The following is a 21,003-nucleotide window of genomic DNA, read 5'->3' as shown; positions in this document are numbered from 1 at the left end:
CACACACCCAGATGCGCATACACACACACATGCGCACGCGCGCGCGCACACACACACACACACACACGTTTGTAAAATGATTATTTGTGTCTCCTCGCGGGATTCTCCTGCCTGTGGGAGCAGAAGGCAGTGAAGATGTCTGATGTTCTTGGATTATTTGCACATTTTTGTCCAGCTATTTCCTGCTCCTCACACACAGCATATACATCAGACTCCAGCCTCATCGGGTTTTCTAAATATCTCAGCTATGTGCGTGTTGACAAAGTGCTTTTTGAAGTTGTGGAGATATCGTTGTTTGTACAAACTGTCACGTATTCAAACTTTCCAGTCCAGCTGCTGACGTATTCCGTTTATACTCTAATCATTACTTTGCTTCTCTTGCTGAGACAGGCAGAGTGTTTGGTCCTGTTCCAGTAAACATCTTATCGAAGAATGCACTGACTGGAAACTGCATGCACAATGCATTCACCCGCTCTTCTCTTCATAACACCCACCTCTAACCACTGTGGGACCGCAAACACACGGTCAGGTTATCAACATTTCACAGTCATGTTAACTGCTGTAGGAACGCACACGGTCAGGTTAACCGCTGTAGGAACATACACGGTCAGGTTAATGGCTGTAGGACAGCATATGGTGATATTACCTGCATATGGTCACGTTGGGGTAATGCTGCTGTGTGCTTTACCTGGGGAACTTTGGAAAATGTCCCTCTACATGTTAATGTAGAGATGTGGGTGACAAAATAGTGCTCACTGGCTCACTGTAAAAGTACATGTAATGCACATACACCTCACGTAAATCAACCCTCCCCCAACACCCCGAGATGGAATCTTCCAGTCCTGACCCGGGGAATGAACAATCCGGAACAATCCGAAGGAGCCCACAGCACTCCTGAGTAAGCTGGGCGGCGAACTGAATAAACAGCGTTCCATCTCTGGAGGGTTTACACAGAGCGGCAGAGACGTGTGCATTAGCAGTCTGTGGCCGGCTCTGTGTGCTCTGTCTGTCTGTAGCTGAGTCTGCAGGGGGTGGGGGCAGGCCTGGAAGCTGTGTGCATTCTCTCTGAATGATGACCCAGGCACAGCTTGGATGGTTCTCTAAAAAGTCATAGTGACATCACTATTCTCAGTATCATATATATCAATTTTCCAACTGGAGCTTGAAATGAATGATGATTTTGGAAAAGCCTGGGATTGGGAACCCCAGGGAAAGTCTTTAGTTGGATTTACACGTCATGTTAGCGGCTCTTCCAGGCAAGGCAGATGCGTGAAACCTCAGCTCTCTCAGCCACACACTTTCCAGTGTTATTTTCTAATAAACCTGCCTGGGCGGCATTTTAACCCACTGCTGGAGGAGACTGAAGGAAAGAAAACAGAGTTCCTCAGTTTCCCTCAAAACAGAACGTCTTCTTTGTATTTGTCACCACCTAAACAGAACTATTAAGTATAATTACACTGTTAATACAAAATGGAGCTTTGTATAAGCAGAAACATGCATTTTACAAAAAAACCTGATATTAAAGATACGCTATATGGACAAAAGTATTCGGACACCAGACCATTACACCAACAGGGACTGTAATGACATTGTATTCAAATACATATACTTTAATATAGAGTTGGTCCCCCTTTTGCACCTATAACAGCTTCCACTCTTCTTGGAAGGCTGTTTCTGTGAGAATTTGTGACCATTCATTCTGTAGAGCATTTATGAGGTCAGGCACTGATGTTGGACGAGAAGGCCTGGCTCGCAGTCTCCGTTCCAGTTCATCCCAAAGGTGCTCGATGGGGTTGAGGTCAGGGCTCTGTGCGGGCCAGTCAAGTTCTTCCACGCCGAACTCATCAAACCATGTCTTTATAGTCCTTGCTTTGTGCACTGAGGCACAGTCATGTTGGAATAGAAAAGGGCCTTCCCCAAACTGTTGCCACAAAGTTGGAAGCATAGCATTGTCAAAAATGTCTAGGTATGCTGAAGCATTAAGATTGCCCTCTACTGGAGATAAGGGGCCTAGCCCAAACCCTGAAAAACAGGTGTGGCCAAATACCTTTGTCCATATAGTGTATATTGCTTTCATAAAGGTTTTATATGAAATGACCAGAAATAAAAAGCAATAAAACCCATAAATTTTAGCAGCTAATAAATGGGACATTTCACAGTGCTATGCCGAAGCCCTGGGAGTCTGTGTGAGCTGTCTGCAATGTTACAGCAGCTAGTAAGTCCTGGGAGTCTGTGTGAGCTGTCCGTGATGTTACAGCAGCCAGTCAGCCCTGGGAGTCTGTGTGAGCTGTCTGCGATGTTACAGCAGCCAGTCAGTGCAGTTCCTGAAGCTCTGTCACTGCCTGCCTGAATGAGCAAGGGATTGTGGGAGATCTCAGTCCCTCCGGAAAAACACCGGAGGGAAGACAGTTAAAACTGCACATGCAAGCAGATTACTGTTAATTTTAGGCAGTTCAAAGGGAAGTGCTTTCTGTCAGCTGCCATGGTCAATATTCTGATAACGCACCCCCACACCCCCACACCCCCACACCCCCACACCCCTACATCCCCACACCACCATACCACCACACAGCCACACTGCTAGTAGTACTGCACCAACCGTAAAGCTGGGCTGAGAAGGAAAATATATGTAATAATAATATAGATTTATATTTTAGTGGTTAATAGTTTTGTACATACACACACGCACATACATATACAAGGAAACAGTTTCTCCCACAAACAATTACATCATTCAGCAACATCATTAAGCTTCTGTTTATGTACCGCTAGTATACACATTACTTCACTTAAGCACACAAACTCCCCCTGTTAGCCAGCATGACGCCGTACAGTGTGGGGGGGGGTGGACCCTCACTAACGGAACACGCACATTCCAGCTCTGAAAACATGACTTCTGCTCTGGTTTCCACAGCAACCGCTGGTGCGCCTGAGGGGCGGAGCCATGGTGGGAGAGGGGCGGGTGGAGGTTCTGAAGAATGGCCAATGGGGCACCATCTGTGACGACAACTGGAACATCCGGGCGGCGAGTGTGGTGTGCAGAGAGCTGGGCTTCGGCTCCGCCAAGGAGGCCGTCGCAGGGGGTCGCATGGGACAAGGTAGGCCCCACCCCCTCACACCCACCGGCCCTTTCCAGGCTTCTGATTAGTTTAACTCACAGGACGAACAGCCAAAGGACCCTGCAGAGTGGCACTATTGTACAGCTGTCACGTGATGACGCAGTGTAACTGTCGTGTGGTACATTATATTCAGTACAGTTTGATTAACAAATTAATTTAGTGGCTGACTGACAGGTTGTTTGAGTGATTAATTGATTGAATTAATTAATTGATCAATTGAAATGGGATGGTTTAACAGCTGCAACTACAACTGCAAAGCTGAGTAATTGTTCAGACACCCTCAGGCCCTTTGACGCTTTGTGTGTCTCTGAGGTAGCAGAAACTCTGTTTGGCTGAGGTCGCGGTGGTACTGTGTGGCACACAGACTCAGACGGCCTGGCGTTTCCTGCTCTGAAACGCTGGCCGTTGGGTGAGCGCCGGCTGTTGGGTTAGCGATGGTGCACTGGCCGTTGGGTGAGCGCTGGCCGTTGGGTGAGCACCGGTCGCTGGGTGAGTGCCGGCTGTTGGGTGAGCGCTGGCCGTTGGGTGAGCACCGGTCGCTGGGTGAGTGCCGGCTGTTGGGTGAGCGCCGGTCGCTGGGTGAGTGCCGGCCGTTGGGTGAGCGCCGGTCGCTGGGTGAGTGCCGGCCGTTGGGTGAGCGCCGGTCGCTGGGTGAGTGCCGGCCGTTGGGTGAGCGCCGGTCGCTGGGTGAGTGCCGGCCGTTGGGTGAGCGCTGGCCGCACGCTGACCCCGCGCGCTGCGTGGCTCAGCCTGTGAGTGTGTGGCTCGTGTGCAGCTCTGCAGGACACGCCTGCCTCCAGGTGCACGCTTTTAGCAGAGACTCGGATTTCACTCCACATCCCACCCTGGCAAACCCAGGCCTTGGCTTCCTACTGAAACAGGCCAGCTGGAGCCAGCACAGTGACGCCATGCAAACTGCCATTTCACAGCTGGATTCCAAAATATTAGCAGATCAAGATGCAGGTGCAAACAGAATCCGGGTTTCACTCAGGTGTGCTCCCGCTCTCGGGTTTCACTCAGGTGTGCTCCCGCTCTCGGGTTTCACTCAGGTGTGCTCCCGCTCTCGGGTTTCACTCAGGTGTGCTCCCGCTCTCGGGTTTCACTCAGGTGATTAATCAATCAATCAATAAATCAGCCAAATCTGATCAAGCTTCAAGATCTCCTGTTTTCCAGCTGTTTCCTCTCTTGTAGGGCTTACAGAGAGTGAAATTTCATCAGATATATGAAAAAAAATAATCCCCATGAAAAATATCTGATTCCAGGAAACAACAGCAGAAACAATACCAGTGGGACTAACATTAGGGGAACGCAGTGTTCCCCGCCTCCCGGCACGCTGCTCCGAGCCCCGCTGCTCTGAGCCCCACCGCGTGTGCCTCTGGCTGTTCCTGCCAGAGGTGCTGCTGAACCTGGCAGCCCCCGCGTTTGGCAGAAGCAGCAGCTCCTGTGCCATAAATCTGAAACTCTCGGCCGTGTGGATCGACCTGAACGCATTGCCTGTGCTCAAGCTGCACCCCGAGTCCCTGCTTCAGCCTCAAACCCCGGACTCCCCTTTCCTTTAATAACCCACTGGCAGCATTCAAATGTGTGCTTTTCTAGGGTAATGCAGTCTTCCCACTCCGAAGCAGCGGTTTAATGTCACACTAAATGAAGAAATAAGGAAATAACCTCCTTATGAACCAAACCGGCTGCCAAACCCCCCCAACCATTTCAACTAGTCAACCAATTATGACAAAGAATGTAATTATCAGACAAACATGTAATTATCAGACTGACAAATGGTGGATTTCCTGAACAACTTTTGCTTTTTGATGATGGATGCATTGGAGCATTCACCCAAAAATATGCTGGAATAAGCCTCAGTTTTCACTGTTTTTGTCTTTTGAACTGTGAAGTAATTTATCAGTACACTGGGACTATGCCACAACTCGAAACACAACTCGAAACTTCAACAAAGACGTTAGTGTTTGAAGCTGTTGGGTTTGTTTTACATGAAAAGGGGCTGGTAATTAGAGTGCATTCATTTGTGTGTGATGAGTTCTTGACCGGATCTCTCCCTTGTATTGTCTGTCTGTGTTGTGCCAGGAGGGCTTCATCTGTAAACAGTCATTTCCACAGAAATAACGTGCTATTCCTGGAAACAGCTGTCCGAGTCTCAGAAGGACTGTCCTGGCCATTCTCCTCCTTAACTCACATTTAATTTGACAGCAGTTCCCCTTTATCTCATAATAAACCATATGAGTATTAATGAATAACCCTTAATATGTAGCTTCATGTACAGTAAGTCACACTGTCTGACACTGACCCGCTCTGAAACAAACACACTGACGGGCACTGACCAGCACTGAACACCACTGACCAACACTGTTTAACACAAACACAACTCTGACCAGCACTGACTGACACTGACCTGCATTCACCATTTCCCTGCAGGAATGGGCCCAGTCCACATGAATGAGGTTGAGTGCTCCGGGTTCGAGAAGTCCATCACAGAGTGCTACTTCAACAGGGACTCTGCGGGGTGCAGCCATGAGGAGGACGCGGGCGTGAGGTGCACTGTGCCCGCCATGGGCTTCCACCAGAGGGTGAGCGCCCCTACCACAGCACCCCATTCACACAACATCACGCAACAAACCGTCACGCAACCAAACACTACACAGCATCATAAACCACCACGATGCCGGGCCAACCTCGGGACCCAAAGCCTGCTGTAGGGAGTAGAAAGGTTTCTGAAATGACAGTGTATGAAAACATGGCAGAATATAAACACATGTCGCAGTATGAAATCAGACTTCCTGAGCCTGAGGTACATTCGGGAAGGAGGCGGAACACCTGCTGCAGGAGTCATTTTCCACGACAAGGTTTCCATGCAAATACAACATAGCCCCGGGATCAAAGTGTGTTATACTTACAGAATATGATTATATTAAATGTAGTTACAGATGCACTTACTTAGGATTATGTAGTTATCTGATCTGGTACAAAATGTAATATACTGTATTATTAACTATACATTAACATATAATAACAGAGAATGAGACGCTCCGTGGTATAAGACTGTTCTCTGCAACACATTCAGGTACAGATGTAAATAAAACCAAAATGACATCACCGGGAGAACATCATGTTCGCCTGGCATTTACCAGCACTGCAGAAACTTCCGGCTCAGTCCTCCATAGTTCCCAGTGTGGGTGAAATGTTAACATAGACTTCATTCTTACTGCTTGTCTTTCAGACGAGGGAAGTGTTTGTTTTCCCTGCGTATTTGTGGCGCGTTTGTGGTTCTGAGCACATTCATTCAGCTTTGTGACTCTGAAACCAACTGGGCGTGATCTGAGTTTCATATCAATAAGAACCTTAATATCAGTGACATCATGCCAAAGTCAGCAAACACGACACCGCGGTATCTCTGCAGTACTGGAATAATATAATTAGGACATTATCTCCTGCCCTTATAGTGCACTGGAGTACTGCTTGCCATGGTCTGGAAGTTTCTGTGGGAATGTGGAAACTTCCAGAAACTTCTGCCTTGCAAAATTAAGGACATCTTGGCAGTGCCCCTCACAGCAGTCTTTACAGGACCTGTGAAAATCCCGCACGAGGCTGGCCTAACTCTACAGCGGACAGAGGTGCCCCAGAGCAAATCTGCATATCCTGCCCTGTGGTAAAGAGGCCTTTCCTATAAGCACTGAGAGCCGTAGACTGTGAGCCTCAGAGAGTGGGAATGAACTCATCTGTGAGGGCTCACGATCTCAAAACGCTGCAGGCTAAAAACATGCCTTTAGACTGCTGATTCTCCTAAACCTGCGAGAGTGCTATGCCACAACTCGAAACACAACTCGAAACTTCAACAAAGACGTTAGTGTTTGAAGCTGTTGGGTTTGTTTTACATGAAAAGGGGCTGGTAATTAGAGTGCATTCATTTGTGTGTGATGAGTTCTTGACCGGATCTCTCCCTTGTATTGTCTGTCTGTGTTGTGCCAGGAGGGCTTCATCTGTAAACAGTCATTTCCACAGAAATAACGTGCTATTCCTGGAAACAGCTGTCCGAGTCTCAGAAGGACTGTCCTGGCCATTCTCCTCCTTAACTCACATTTAATTTGACAGCAGTTCCCCTTTATCTCATAATAAACCATATGAGTATTAATGAATTGGGTGTTTGGGGGGTGTTTGGGGGAGCGTATGGGGTGTTTGGGGGGTGTTTGGGGCAGTGTATTGGGTGTTTGGGGGGTGTTTGGGGCAGTGTATGGAGTGTTTGGGGGGTGTTTTGGGGCAGTGTATTGGGTGTTTGGGGGGTGTTTGGGGGAGCGTATGGGGTGTTTGGGGGGTGTTTGGGGGAGCGTATTGGGTGTTTGGGGCAGCTTGGAGGCTGTTTTCGGGGTGTGACCGTATCTCCTTGCCATGTCTCCTGCAGCTGCGTCTCAGTGGGGGGCGGAACCCCTTCGAGGGGCGCGTGGAGGTTCTGGCGGAGAGGAACGGCTCGCTGGTCTGGGGCACGGTGTGCAGTGACGGTTGGGGCACGCTGGAGGCCATGGTGGTGTGCCGCCAGCTCGGCCTGGGCTACGCCAGTCACGCCTTCCAGGTGAGCTCCACCTGCACCGCCCGCACCTGCACGGCACACACGAGGACCCGGCGCATTTTCACCTGCTTCTGCGGGTGAAATGGTTCTCTCCTTTCATCTCTCCTTTAAACTTAATGCGATTGCTGCTTATTAATTCCACAGCTTAGTCATTACAGATGAATTACCTTGGATGTAAAGTAATAAGAGTTTATTGTATCAGCAGTCATTAGTAGATATTAGGATATTAATTATATTAATTAACTAAAATAATTAAATAATTATATTAGTTAATTATGTTATTGGAGCTTTTAATCCTCTGATCCAGTAGGATTAGAACAGGAGCCCCTTGAACAAAGTGTTCAAACAGAAACACCACGGTGAATTATCCAGTTCTTTTATTATGACTTTCACAAAATGTAACATCACACTGTGAATTTATTAAATCAGTGTAACCCACAACCATAGCAAAAGGAAGGGCTGTACCCTCTAATGGAAGAGAAATACTCTGTACACTGTGATACACTGTGTGTGTGTGTGTGTGTGTTTGGTGAGGGGGGGTATTCCAGTGCAAAACAATGAAATCTGATACTTTATAAATCTGAGTTAATATGTCATATAGCCATTGAGCTTTTCAGCAGAAATGCGTTGCCTTTCTGCATGTTTGCGAACAGCTCTGTCTGCTAGCAGTGTGGAGCTGTAAACGATCTATAAACTGTCAGATGGAAGAAATGATTTGGGGTGCAGAGGGAGTTTTAACAGTGGAATTTCTAATGGGGGTGATTAAGCAGGAGGTGGAGGAATTATAGGGGTGTTAAGTATGATTAAGCTCATAATGCTGCTCAGATAGAATATTACATCACACTGTCCATTTCTCTAGGAGGCCTTGTTCCTTGAACCCGGGGGCAGTTAGCACCCCACTCCTGTACATCTGACACATTCTGCAGGCCATTTCTGCTCACTGCCACACCCAGCTACTCCACACCAGCACAACAGCAGGGTATCAGCTGGGAATCAAACCTACACCCCTCTGCTACAGCTTCCCTGGTGCAGCTCCTAACAAAGGCTGTACTCAGCTGCCTGGTGGAGGTCCCCATGACTCTGTCAGCTGCCTGAGTGTCTGACCTTAGACTGGCTGGAGCTGGAGAAAAGCAGTACACAGTCATTAGCCACACACACACACAGACACACACACTCACACACACACATACACACAGACGCACACACACACAGACACACACACACACACACACTCACGCATACACACACACACACACACACACACACACACACAGAGACACACACACACACACACACACACATACACACAGACACACACACTCACACACACACACACTCACACACACACACACACAGACACACACACACACACACACACACACACACACACACACACACACACACACCGAACACACACACACACACACACACACACACACATACACACAGACGCACACACACACACACACACATACACACAGACGCACACACACACAGACGCACACACACACAGACACACACACACACACACACACACACACACACACAGACACACACACTCTGTGGTGCTATTAGAATTCTACTTCATCTGGAACACTTTCCACATCAGATATGAGTGTTGCAGCTGGCAGATGTGTTTGTATTTGGTGCTGCCGTGAGATTGTAACTTTGCTGACTCTCCTCTCTGATGGTTTATCTGAACGAGCAGGGCGGGGCCAGCGTGTAAACTCTCTCTCTCTGCTCTCCACCTCACAGTCCAGCTGTTTACTTCTTCTGGGCTTTTTCTCACACACAGTGATTCACTGCAGCTGAAATCTGCACATGCATTGCACTCTCCTTGTATTGTAGTGCTGCAGGAATGGTATCAGAGTAAATAATAAATGTATTAAATGTAATGTAGAGGTGTAAATGTGCTAGTTAATGAACTGGACAGTGAAAGCAGAGGGTTGGGTTACAGCATCAGCCGCTGCACACAGGCCTGCAGGGGCCAGAGCTGAGGGAAGCAGCTCCGGGATGAGGGTGTAGCAGGAACGGCAGGTTTGATTCGCTCTGATGGCTCGGGTGCGAGTCCGGGATGAGGGTGTAGCAGGAACGGCAGGTTTGATTCGCTCTGATGGCTCGGGTGCGAGTCCGGGATGAGGGTGTAGCAGGAACGGCAGGTTTGATTCGCTGATGGCTCGGGTGCGAGTCCGGGATGAGGGTGTAGCAGGAACGGCAGGTTTGATTCGCTCTGATGGCTCGGGTGCGAGTCCCACACCCAGCCTCACTGCATAACACAGCAGCGAGTGTGAAAGAGAACAGGTACAGGATGAGCAGAACCCAAAACAGGCTGGTCACAAAGTATTGGTAGAACACAACTCAGAAAAGAACAAAAATACATGGAAAAACTGACACAGAATTACACCCCCCTCCCCTCGGCTGGAGATACCAAAACATTGGAGCTCCATCGCACCCTGATCTCCCACTAACTGACAACATATGTGCCTGGCTCAGCTCCACCCAGACACACACACACACACACACACACACACACACACACACACACACACACATGCACACACAAACGCACACACACGCACGCACGCACGCACGCACACACACACGCGTGCACACACACACACACAAACGCACACACACACACACACACACACACACACACACACACACACACACACACAAACGCACACACGCATACACACACACACACACACACACACACACACACACACACACACACAAACGCACGCACACAAAGATGTGCTCAAACTCACATACCCAAATGCACACTGTAAACAGTGGTTCATTGTGGGACAAAACAACAGCATCCCCCACAGAAACACGAAATGCAGCAACACAAAAACACGGAAAAATCAGTGAAAAAAGAGTTCCATCAGTGACTCACACCAACCACCGGGAATCCCCACTGTGACAGTCAAACTTCCTGGAACTGAGACCACAAAACCAGCAGTAAACAAGGGAAATTATATTCTAAAAGAGACCTAACAGACTGATAGCTAAAACTTTATGGTAAAATCAAATGCGGTATGTTTTAGCACCCTCTAGAGGTGAACCGATTCTGTTCACTGATCTTAAAATCATCTGCATCACTCACCATATTCAGAGCCCTCTGCATTATCCAAGTCACATGATATAGTTATCACATGAAAGAACTACCTATGCAGCACAGAATTTTAAAAAGGCTGTTGTTCATGGGTCTTGCTTTTGTGTATCAGTGCTACACAAATGCACCGTAGATTTCCAGATGTGGGATGAACTATGCAGATCATATATTCACTGAGACCACCAGCTCACCCCATCTACAGAGCATTGATCCAAAAACGGCAATAAAATAAACATAAGCTCCCGTCTTGCAGGACTGGCTCCCCCCGCAGGAGAAGTGGTACAGACCAGAGGAAGGGTTTAGTGATGTCTTTATGGTGTGTATCTCTCTGGCTCCCCCTGCAGGAGACCTGGTACTGGCCGGGAGACGTGACCGCTGACGATGTGGTGATGAGTGGGGTCAGGTGTTCGGGGACAGAGATGTCCCTGTCACACTGTCTGCACCACGGGCAGTACCTGAACTGCCCCCGAGGGGGGGGTCGCTTCTCCGCGGGGGTGTCCTGCTCTGAGAGTAAGCTTCCTTTGAGATTACTACTGTACGACTACCCACTTCCTGTCAAGTACTACTGTAACACTTCATGCTTCCTGTTTTTCAGGAAAAAAGTGTAAGATTACAGTGAACGCTCAGAAAAGTGTTACATTTTCTAATCTAGTGTTGCACCCCAGTATATGGGGTGCAAATGAAGTTTTGAACCCAAAATATTTTTATCCAAATCCCCTCTCTGCAAGCAGGGGGACTTTTTCAGTTGCCTGGAAAAATGACCTGAATAATCTGATCTGAGGTCAGTGGTTTGGGGAGGCCTCTCTCTCCATGTTGTGAACCCCATCCTGTCCTCTCTGGCTCCAGCGGCACCGGACCTGGTTCTGAACCCGCAGGTGGTGGAGCACACGACGTACCTGGAGGACCGGCCCATGTTTATGCTGCAGTGCGCGTACGAGGAGAACTGCCTGTCCAGCACCGCCAACGCTGGCCGCAGCGACTCCTACCGCCGCCTGCTCCGCTTCTCCTCCCAGATACACAACAACGGGCATTCGGACTTTCGCCCCAAAAACGGACAACACTCCTGGATCTGGCATGAATGCCACAGGTGAGCAGCGTGCCCCTCCCCTCCCCTCCCCTCCAACCACCGTCACACAGGGAGGGGAACCAGACGGGTGTGTGAGCGGGCACCGGGACTGTGATACAGAGGAGCAGTGATGGCTTACAGTGACAGTAACAGCAGCATTAATGTCTGTCTCCCTCTCCAGGCACTTTCACAGCATGGAGGTGTTCACACACTACGACCTGCTGAGGCCGAATGGCTCCAAGGTGGCAGAGGGACACAAGGCCAGCTTCTGCCTGGAGGACTCAGAGTGTGACGAGGGTATGGATGCTGCTTTCAGTCTCAGCCCCACCCCCATCCTCAGCCCCTCCCCTCCCCAAATCTTCATCTTCTCTCACTCTACTCCCAGCATGCACCCCCAGCTGTCTGCCTCTCAGCTCTACACCTGTACAGGTGTGTACTGATGAGCTCAGGGAAGGTGCCACACTGAACTCACCTGGGCTACACCTTAACCTGTCCCCAACAGGTATCAACAAGAGGTATGTGTGCGCCAACTTCGGCCAGCAAGGAATCAGTGTGGGATGCTGGGATACGTACAGGCACGACATCGACTGCCAGTGGATCGACGTGACCGATGTTACGCCTGGCGATTACATTCTCCAGGTGGCTTTCTTTACCTTTACCTGCGGTGCCCTCTTAGGTTATAAGCAGGCATCAGCGATTGCTGTTGTCCAGAAAACAAAATCAACATCTCCGCTCCTGAAAATCTCATTCAGTAGAATTTTCCGATAGAGCAGTTTGGTGCATTTGGACAGGGTGGATCGTGTTGTTTTTGTGAAGATTTGATTGTGCTCAGAATTCAGGGAGCTGCGATTCTCCACTCCAGTGACTCTGTGAAAAAGCATGACCCTCCTTTCCCCTGCAGGTCATAATCAACCCCAATTACGAGGTGGCAGAGTCAGACTACTCCAACAATGTCATGAAGTGCAGGTGTCGGTATGATGGATACCGCATATGGACATACAACTGTCATATAGGTAAGCCAAAATCCCAGCCCCACCAATCACTGGCCCACAACCCAGAAATATGCAAAACAGCTCCAAGAGATGAGCTCAAACAGAATATTTACAGCATTACTTATACTGTGAAGAGAGTAACATTGTAAATATATTCCTGCATTCTCTAAAAAGATGGCTAATTTGACAGGATTTTGTTTTGTTTTAATGACAGGAAGGTTAAAGTTTGAAGATTAAAAACTAAGAAATGTCTGAAGTGTGTCTGCGTGGGGGTAGATTATGGCTCCTCAATGCAAACGTGGAAGAGCAAGCGCATTTCTGTGGAGGGACCCAGTGCTGGAGACGCCGGGGTTTACAGAGGGAGGCTGCAGTAATACAGCCACACTCATGAACACAACCAAGGAAAAACTTTTACTTTGTTTATTAGTGGCACACTGACATCATCACAAACGCTGGAGAGGCTTAGATCTGAATGGTACCGGTCCTGCTGGAGAGGCTTAGATCTGAATGGTACCGGTCCTGCTGGAGAGGCTTAGATCTGAATGGTACCGGTCCTGCTTCACAAACACTGGAGGAACAGTGCTGTCCTCTCCCCAAAATCGGGACGCAGTCCAGGACACAGCCCGACCAGGGGTGAAACACAACTGTGAACACATGAGAGAACCAAACCCCACACTGTGCAAAACCCACAGAGCCTTCCACTTGAAACAACACAACTGTACAAAAAATATATTCTACAAATGAAATTATGTCGCTGGTGTGTACAAAAACAGAACAAAACAAAAAGAGAGTACAAAGTACCAGTCCGGTTTGAAACTTGAAATTATAATTTTAATGTCTTTAACTATCATTTCTCTGACTGTAGTCACTAGTGATGCCAGTTAAAGACAGGCACTGCTACAGGCAGCTCTTTCTCCATGGAAACGTGAGAAACACACTGTCAGACCCTCACTGGCCCACCGCTGGAGAGGCAGAGCTGGTCGATTCAGGGCTGCTGAAACGCAAGGCCCAAAGAGCCATGGCTTTTCACAAGCGTTAATTAAATCTAAATGTTATGCAATCTAAAACGTAATCTAAAAATGAAACTGTATAGATGTTTCCTTAAAAATAACTGCTGTCATCAATAAAACTAGTGCAATCTGTTTTTTAGTTTTTCCAGGCGTGTCTCCCCACAGAAACATGCCTGTCTGTCCAGTAGAAAGGAGGCTGGAGACACAGGGTGAGCGTATGAGCTTCAGTACCAGCCAATCAGTGCAGGCGTGCATTACCAGCCAGCCACTGTGCTGCACCTTCTGTGGTCACACACTCGGCATCCTCCACCCAAACCGGATTCCACACTGTGTCCCGAAACATGACCTCACGATTCGCCAAGTGGCAGGCAAAGTGGGGACTGAATTCCAACACACTGAACATGAAACATTTAAAGAACAACACACAGGCTAGCCTGCCCACCTCAGACATGTTTTCATTGGCTGCTTAGAACACAGAGCGGCCTATCCCGCACACAGAGGCCTGTGATCCTCCCCTCCTGTCTCCCACACAGCCAGCAACACACCGCCTCCAGCACCTTCTTCCTGTGCGGAGCCTCAAGCCCCACAAACGCTGACATTTATCTGATTTATTCTGTGAAGTGTGGATGATAAACCGCTGGGAGGTAAAATCAGGACTGGTGTACAGGACAGCGCCGACCCGACCGGACTCCAGCACTTGACCGCTCCCGACCCACGGGCAGGAAGTGGTCACAGAACCACGGTCAGCATCTGCACAGGACGCTGGCTGGCTTCCTGCCGATTCAGCTCCTTTCCTGTCAAAGTCAAAAAAATGAGAAAAATGTGGAATTAATTGCTGAGTGGAGATAAGGGTTGGAATAAGCCCTGCTTTCAGCTCAGCCCAGTGAACACTTCCTGTCTGTACCGTCTGGGTCAGCCTCGTCAGTCTCTGCTGAGCTGTCTCTGGCTCTCTGGGGTCAGTTTTTCACTTGTTTTTTTTTTTTTCTTCCCAAGGTGGGTCACTAAGCTCAGAAACTGAGGACACCTTCCCTGGGCTGCTGACCAACCAGGTGTCCTACAGGTAAGAAGAACTAAAGGCATACAGACAGAAAGATGGAGAGAAGACTCAGATTACAAGAATCAACATTACAAGAGTTGGAGAGACAGCCGGAACCTCCAACCACTAGAGGCGCTGTCTCTCTCGCTGTTCCCTACTGAGCGCCGCTGGACAAAACCTTTCACTTCTAAGTCTCAGGTCCAGGATGCTCGATCCAGGCACTTTCTGCCCTTACCAACTGATCAGGCGTCAGAATCAAAATTTGGTTCAATTTCGAATGGTTGAGTTTAGGATTGGAGGTAGGCAAGCTGATCTCAGATCTGTTGCCAAGAGCAGAAAGTACCTGGAGCACCCGATCCCCATGCCTGAATGCCTCTGCCCTCCTTTCAGACGTGAAGCCTGATTTTAACCTGCTCTCTGGAGAACGACACTCCCAGCCAGGGGCCCCGTCTCTCTGAGGGGAGAGGAGGCCTTTGCTGGGACTCAGTGGTTCGAATATGAGACACTGATGGTTTTCAGCTTTTTAAGGCTTAAGATGAGGTGCTGTGGAAAGGAAAGCTCTCTCCACATGTAAAAGGGAAGCCTACACGCACTTTCCAAAATGATTGTAATACGAGTGGTTTCCAGCTCCGTGCATAGCTTCTGTGAATCTGCAAAGGAATATTATTATACACGCCTAGAAATGACATCTGCTGAATCTCCTCCCATGCTGACTAAACGCTGTGACTCAACCCTGTTCACCCCCTGCCTCAGACCTCACGCAGCGACACATTCCGGAACCTTCTCTGCTGTAAATCCCGGTACACAGCTGAAGCACAGGGCTGTGTTCCAGCAGGTGTGTTTCACCTGGATGTCCAGACTCTTACTAACTTCAGAAACAGGCTCACCGCCTGTGATACGGGAAGTTTAACAGTTAAGATGTGCATTAGGATGTTCAGGCATTTACTGACACACCACTTTAACCCTGCTGTTTACATGCACCTCGAAAGAGCAGATGTACTGGAGTGTAAACTGGGGAAAGCCACTGCTGAGAAGTCCTCACTTCTCTCTCACCCATGTAACATGGCTGACAGTTAACAACACGATTAGCATGTAGCAGAACAACCCAGACAGAGGAGCACACTGCTGAAGCATATCACAGCACTGAGTTTCACTACTTTCCCATCACTTCATGCTAATTTCAACCACTGCCGAGCTCACAGCAACTGAAGGAGGTGACTTCCTTTGCACCTTCCTGTCCCTCACATGTATGCTCATTACACTGTGATCCTGGAACACTGCCCTACAGTGTCTGAGGCGTTAGAGTTTGACGGTGTTTGCAGTTCAGAGCCTGGGGTTTGCAAAAGGGAGTGAATGAAACAGGACACCATTGCTGGGTGCCACACTAAGGGTTACGAGTGTTAGCGTTAGCTAGCTACTGTTAGCATGTACAAAGGCCAATTAACAGTGAAATCCCCAAAGACTTGCTGTGAGAGACTGCTACAACACAGACAACTCCATGCCTGTGTAGGAATGTGTGAATGCTTTTTTTTCATAGTCAGTGCATTTTTTATACCTTTTGTAAATGGTTCAGTCCTCTCCAGCTAGCATTTATATGTAACTTATTGCTGTGAAAGTCAGGGATTGCAGTTGGATATGTTTTATTTTGTCTAGCGTAAGCAAATGCCCGTGTTTGTGAGTGACGCATGTCTGGCTTCATTGTATTGTGTATGTTCTGTACCAGTCCTGCTGTACTGTGGCCTTCTGTTTTCTGAGGGAGCATACTGCAGGCTGAAAGGTGCTTACAGATGCCCTTACTTGAATGGGTAGGATAATATCCACATTATGCTTCTGAACCCGTCTGCAATAATAAAAGTATGGATTAAGCATCCTGAGGTCTGTCCTGCCTCCTCCTCACTTCTATCTGCGTCTGTGCTGTGCTAAGCAGCGGCTGTGCTCAGACCAGCCGAAGGGTCTCCCACACCAGGGAGTCTGTCTGTCCTCCGATTCCTCCTGATTCCTCCTGCACACACACGGCTGCATTGCTATGGAGCCTAACACTCAGTGTGGCACTCAGTGCAGCGCACACCTTGAGCAACTGTGGTGCCAGGGCTCTAACCCAAACCCATCCATGAGTTGCTCTAAGTTGTACCTCTACCTGTTGGGAGAGATCATAAAGACAACGTTTAAAGAACGCTGGGGTCACCTGCAGAGGCAGTCAGTAGCGTTTTCCTTGGGAACCAGGCTTCTGCAAACCCAGAGCTCGAGTCACCATCCTCCGGGCGACAGCCGTGTCTGTGCGCGGCCTCTCCTTCACTGGCTGGATAAACTCTGAAACACAGGAAACGCTCAGAGTCAGCCAAAGGCTACATGAAATCACTGCGGTCAGATTCAGCCACAAGCTACAGGAAAACACTGCGGTTAGGGTCAGCCACAAGCTACAGGAAAACTCTACAGCCAGTCAACCACAAGCTACAAGAAACCACTATACTAACAGTTAACAACAAACTACAGGAAAACACTTCAGTCAAGGATTGACTATGAAAACACACCGTGTCCATCTCCCTACTCAGCTATGCCTTTTCACTTTTTTTTTTGCAAAAACACAGATATTAGTAAGGTACATGTTGTTACTCTGCCCAGTTTTGACAATATATAATTTTCATATTTCTCTGCATCGTGTGTGTCTCCTCTCACCCGCACGTCGCAGGGCTTTCCCCTTCGACTTCTTGCTGCCTTCATACAGAGAGCGCACTTTCAGCAGGGGGTGCTGTAGAGTCAGCGCACGGACAGCTGCAGAAAGCACAGGAAAAGGAAATGACCTCCTTTCATCAAAGAGCAGACACACCGAAAGCACTCACTCACCACCTCATTCCAAACACTCCAGCTCCCCAGCTCTGTGGTTTCACTCCCATGGAAATCTCTCTAACTGCTGTTTAACTTCCAGGCTAGCTCTCTTAATCTGGCTCTCTATCCACCCTCCAGTTTAACTGGCTAAATAAATCCCTCACTCTCCACCTCCGCATTCTGGCACAAACTGACTTTGATGAATTGGCTGAGGCTTTATGCCCCTCTTCATTGTAAGCTTCACAGATCCTTAAACAGGATGAAAGGCACTACACAATTCACCATCATCATCACCATCATCACCACCACAGAGACTCACCCCAGGGTAAAAGGTCATACCTGCAGCCTCGCTGGAGAACACGCCCAGAGCATGCGTATTGTCCACCCACTTGATCTTCAGTCCTCCCTCACTGCAGGGGGCGCAGGAGAGATGGTACAGCCGGTTAAAACTGTTTGTGCTTTTCAGCCAGTGTGTACCTGAGTCAGGTGACATCTGTCTTCACCTGAACTCCGTGAAGGCGTCCAGCAGGTCCTCCGTCTTGAGCAAAGCAGGGAAGTCATAGATCTCAATGACGTGGGCGAACTCGTCCGGGGCGATCCACAAGTTCTCATAGCCAGAGTAGTCACCGTGGACGTTCTCGATGGTGACATCCACTTCCTTCAGGTGTGCAGAGATCTAAAGTGACAGGAGAGGATGCAGAATCTGAACAAAAAGGTGACTCCACAGTCCACACACCAGCACCTTGCTCTCAGAGCCTGGGACTTAAAGCAGTATGGCTGCATTGGTAAAGAACAGGGGGAAGTGCTAAGTTCGTTTCTGCCCCTCAGATTAGGTAAACTAGTTTATCACTTCAGTGATTACCTCAAACTCTGTGAAACTGAATTACTCACTAGAAAACAACAGGGTAACACGACACAGTCAGACAGGATCTGTGAGGTAAGAAGCCCCCATCCTCCCCTGCAGGGTACCACACCTCTTGCATACAATCCCCAGAATCCTTTGCAGCCTCCGCTTCAGGCTGTGCTGCACTGCTGCTGTCATCCGATTGGTCATCTAGCGTCATGGCCATGAAGATGGAGATGTCCTGGTCCCAGGTGAAGCCTTTGGCGTCAGCGAGGACAGGACAGGCCTCAGGCTCTCCGAGCGACTCATCTGCACTGTCACACGCTGTCTCCTGATTGGCTACGGGCGGCGCTTCGGGGGTGTTGGGGCAGGACTCCTCCGAGGTGCTGAGGCTGAGGCTGCAGCCCGTGGAGCCGATGGTGGGCGTGGCGGGCGGGGCCAGCCGCTCTCTCTCCCGCATGGCGCGGGGGACGTAGATGGCCTTATCAGGCCGCCGCTGGCTCCGGCTGCGCGTCTGCCTCGGCTCGGGGGCGGGGCTATGCTTGCTGCTGTCCGTCCCCTTGCCTCGGACCCGGGTCTGCTCACATGCCCTGTCCTCTGCATCACTGTCGTTCTCTGGGGGTAACCTGGGTGGGAAGTGGAGTTTTATTTCACACGTCTCACTGGGGGGGCACATGCACCACTGTTATACTGTCAGGCATCATTAAGATGGGGGGTGGGGCTTACATATTGTAGTGGTCATGGTAAATTATCTCCACTGTAAAGCACATTGAGGGCAGCAAAAAGGGTGCTAGATATATTTTATATATATTTTAAATTTACATATGAATGCCACTCATCCATTCATTCCTCGGTGCATCTGTGTGGAGGGCCACACCCGCTCCTGCTGTATACCTGAGGTGAGAAAAGCACACCGCCACCCGACGGCTCCACCCAGCCCCCCCCACGGAGAATGTGCTGAGGAGGGGGTAGCTCTCCGCGCTTCTGTGGATCAGGTAGCGGAATCGGCTTGGGAGGGGGGGGAAGAGCAGGATGCTGGAGAGGGGAGGGAGGACACTGCGTTACCCACGACCCCCTGACCTGCACTCAGCGGCACGCCCATAATCACACTGCAGTGCTAATGAGACCTGACTGCCGATCCCGCTGCCTGCTCCTATACACTGCAACATTTAAAATCCTACACAAGCAGAAAGACAGAGGCACAGTGGATTCCAAAGTATTCAGCCAAAAAAAAAGTCAAATTGCAGACTCCTCTACAGAGAAACTCCACCGTCTGATGGCCAGCTCCTCTGAACTGCATTAAAAGCACAAAAAGAGAATCCAATCTTGCCTACAACCCATATTTCTGGGATATCAGACACATTACTTAATTGGTACTGGACAGTCATTTGGAAATAAATGGTACCGCTGCCACTAAAATCTGGCGTGCTGATGAGTAAGAGGAAAATCCAGGAAGAGTGGAGGTGTAGACTGTGGGTTCCAGGCAGAGTGATGGGAGTTTATGATGGAACCGAGCACAGACACATACACCAGGGTTTCTTGAAATCACTCCTTACCTTTTCTGCTGGTCCCTCTGTAAGAAGGCCTCCAGCTCGTCCACGACCGTAGTAACAAACTCATTCTCTTGCTTTGGGAGATAACAGCCATCAACGCAGGGAAACGCCAGGGTGGCTACGCACAGAGCAGCTTTCTCTGCGAGGGTCACAACGTCACAGCATCAGTGCCACGAGCGAGAGAGGACCATGACAACAGAGCACATTTCTGATCATAAGCATGCCATCGCTCTGTTTAAAATACCACCACAACTAGGACGGAAGCTAGCGGATGCTAAAACAGAGCTATACCAACCACTCAGCCTTCAGCGAACTGATCACTGGCGTTTTCCCCATGACCCTGCCAGCTGACAGGACCACAGAGCCTCCACCGAGGTAACCACAGAATCTCTGTTTTACCACTAAAAGCCACTAAAAGGGGAGGCACCTCGGCAGTCCCGACCCCTGTTCTCGCCCAAAAAGGATGCGTACACCGCTGGCCTTCAGAAAGCTTCTGCAGTCCGATCCCAAACCGTCCTTTGAAAGCGGAGTCCTGCATGATGGCGTTTCACTGACACTCTGACAGCAAGACCGCTACCGCACAGCTGGAGCTACTGCTAGCTAGCGCTAACCATAACAGCAAACTTAGCGAGATAGTCACTCAGTGAACACACTGTCTAGCTAGTAAACTGAAGCATTTTAAGAAAGCAGAAACACTGTCGCTGTGAGTAAACCGTATTTACCCGGACTCTCAGCAGCTGCACAGCCAGGCGGCTAGCGAGCTAACCGGCCAGTCCGCTCTCCCGATTCACTCATCTACTGTCCCGTCAGAGTATTTACACTTACCTAGCTATAGATTTTCGGTTAAAATGAAACCAGAT

The 21,003-nt window shown here is 49.2% G+C and overlaps 2 protein-coding genes across 2 annotated transcripts in view; one reads left to right on the top strand and one right to left on the bottom strand.

Annotated features, from left to right (window-relative positions):
• Positions 1-16,759, top strand: part of LOC118777427 (lysyl oxidase homolog 2B-like) — a 40,230-nt gene extending 23,471 nt beyond the window's left edge. The window contains exons 6-14 of the mRNA XM_036528311.1: positions 2,915-3,098; positions 5,550-5,701; positions 7,531-7,698; positions 11,161-11,326; positions 11,663-11,903; positions 12,064-12,179; positions 12,385-12,521; positions 12,784-12,895; positions 14,878-16,759. Coding sequence (XP_036384204.1) covers positions 2,915-3,098; positions 5,550-5,701; positions 7,531-7,698; positions 11,161-11,326; positions 11,663-11,903; positions 12,064-12,179; positions 12,385-12,521; positions 12,784-12,895; positions 14,878-14,948 — 1,347 coding nt within the window. The 3' untranslated portion in view covers positions 14,949-16,759. The remainder of the gene's footprint in view (positions 1-2,914; positions 3,099-5,549; positions 5,702-7,530; positions 7,699-11,160; positions 11,327-11,662; positions 11,904-12,063; positions 12,180-12,384; positions 12,522-12,783; positions 12,896-14,877) is intronic.
• On the bottom strand, positions 13,580-20,681 carry r3hcc1 (R3H domain and coiled-coil containing 1). The gene is made up of 9 exons (XM_036530012.1): positions 20,624-20,681; positions 20,147-20,282; positions 19,485-19,625; positions 18,721-19,216; positions 18,250-18,422; positions 18,086-18,156; positions 17,597-17,692; positions 17,106-17,230; positions 13,580-14,678 (listed from the first exon to the last, which is right to left on the bottom strand). The coding sequence occupies exons 1-8, from the start codon at positions 20,679-20,681 to the stop codon at positions 17,118-17,120; spliced, it is 1,284 nt and encodes a 427-aa protein (XP_036385905.1). The 3' UTR covers positions 13,580-14,678; positions 17,106-17,117.
• Positions 20,682-21,003: the final 322 nt, after the last annotated feature.

This window comes from Megalops cyprinoides, chromosome 5 (genome assembly GCF_013368585.1).
Source record: "Megalops cyprinoides isolate fMegCyp1 chromosome 5, fMegCyp1.pri, whole genome shotgun sequence".
Lineage (NCBI taxonomy): Eukaryota > Metazoa > Chordata > Actinopteri > Elopiformes > Megalopidae > Megalops > Megalops cyprinoides.
This window is presented reverse-complemented; position numbering and strand designations above follow the sequence as displayed.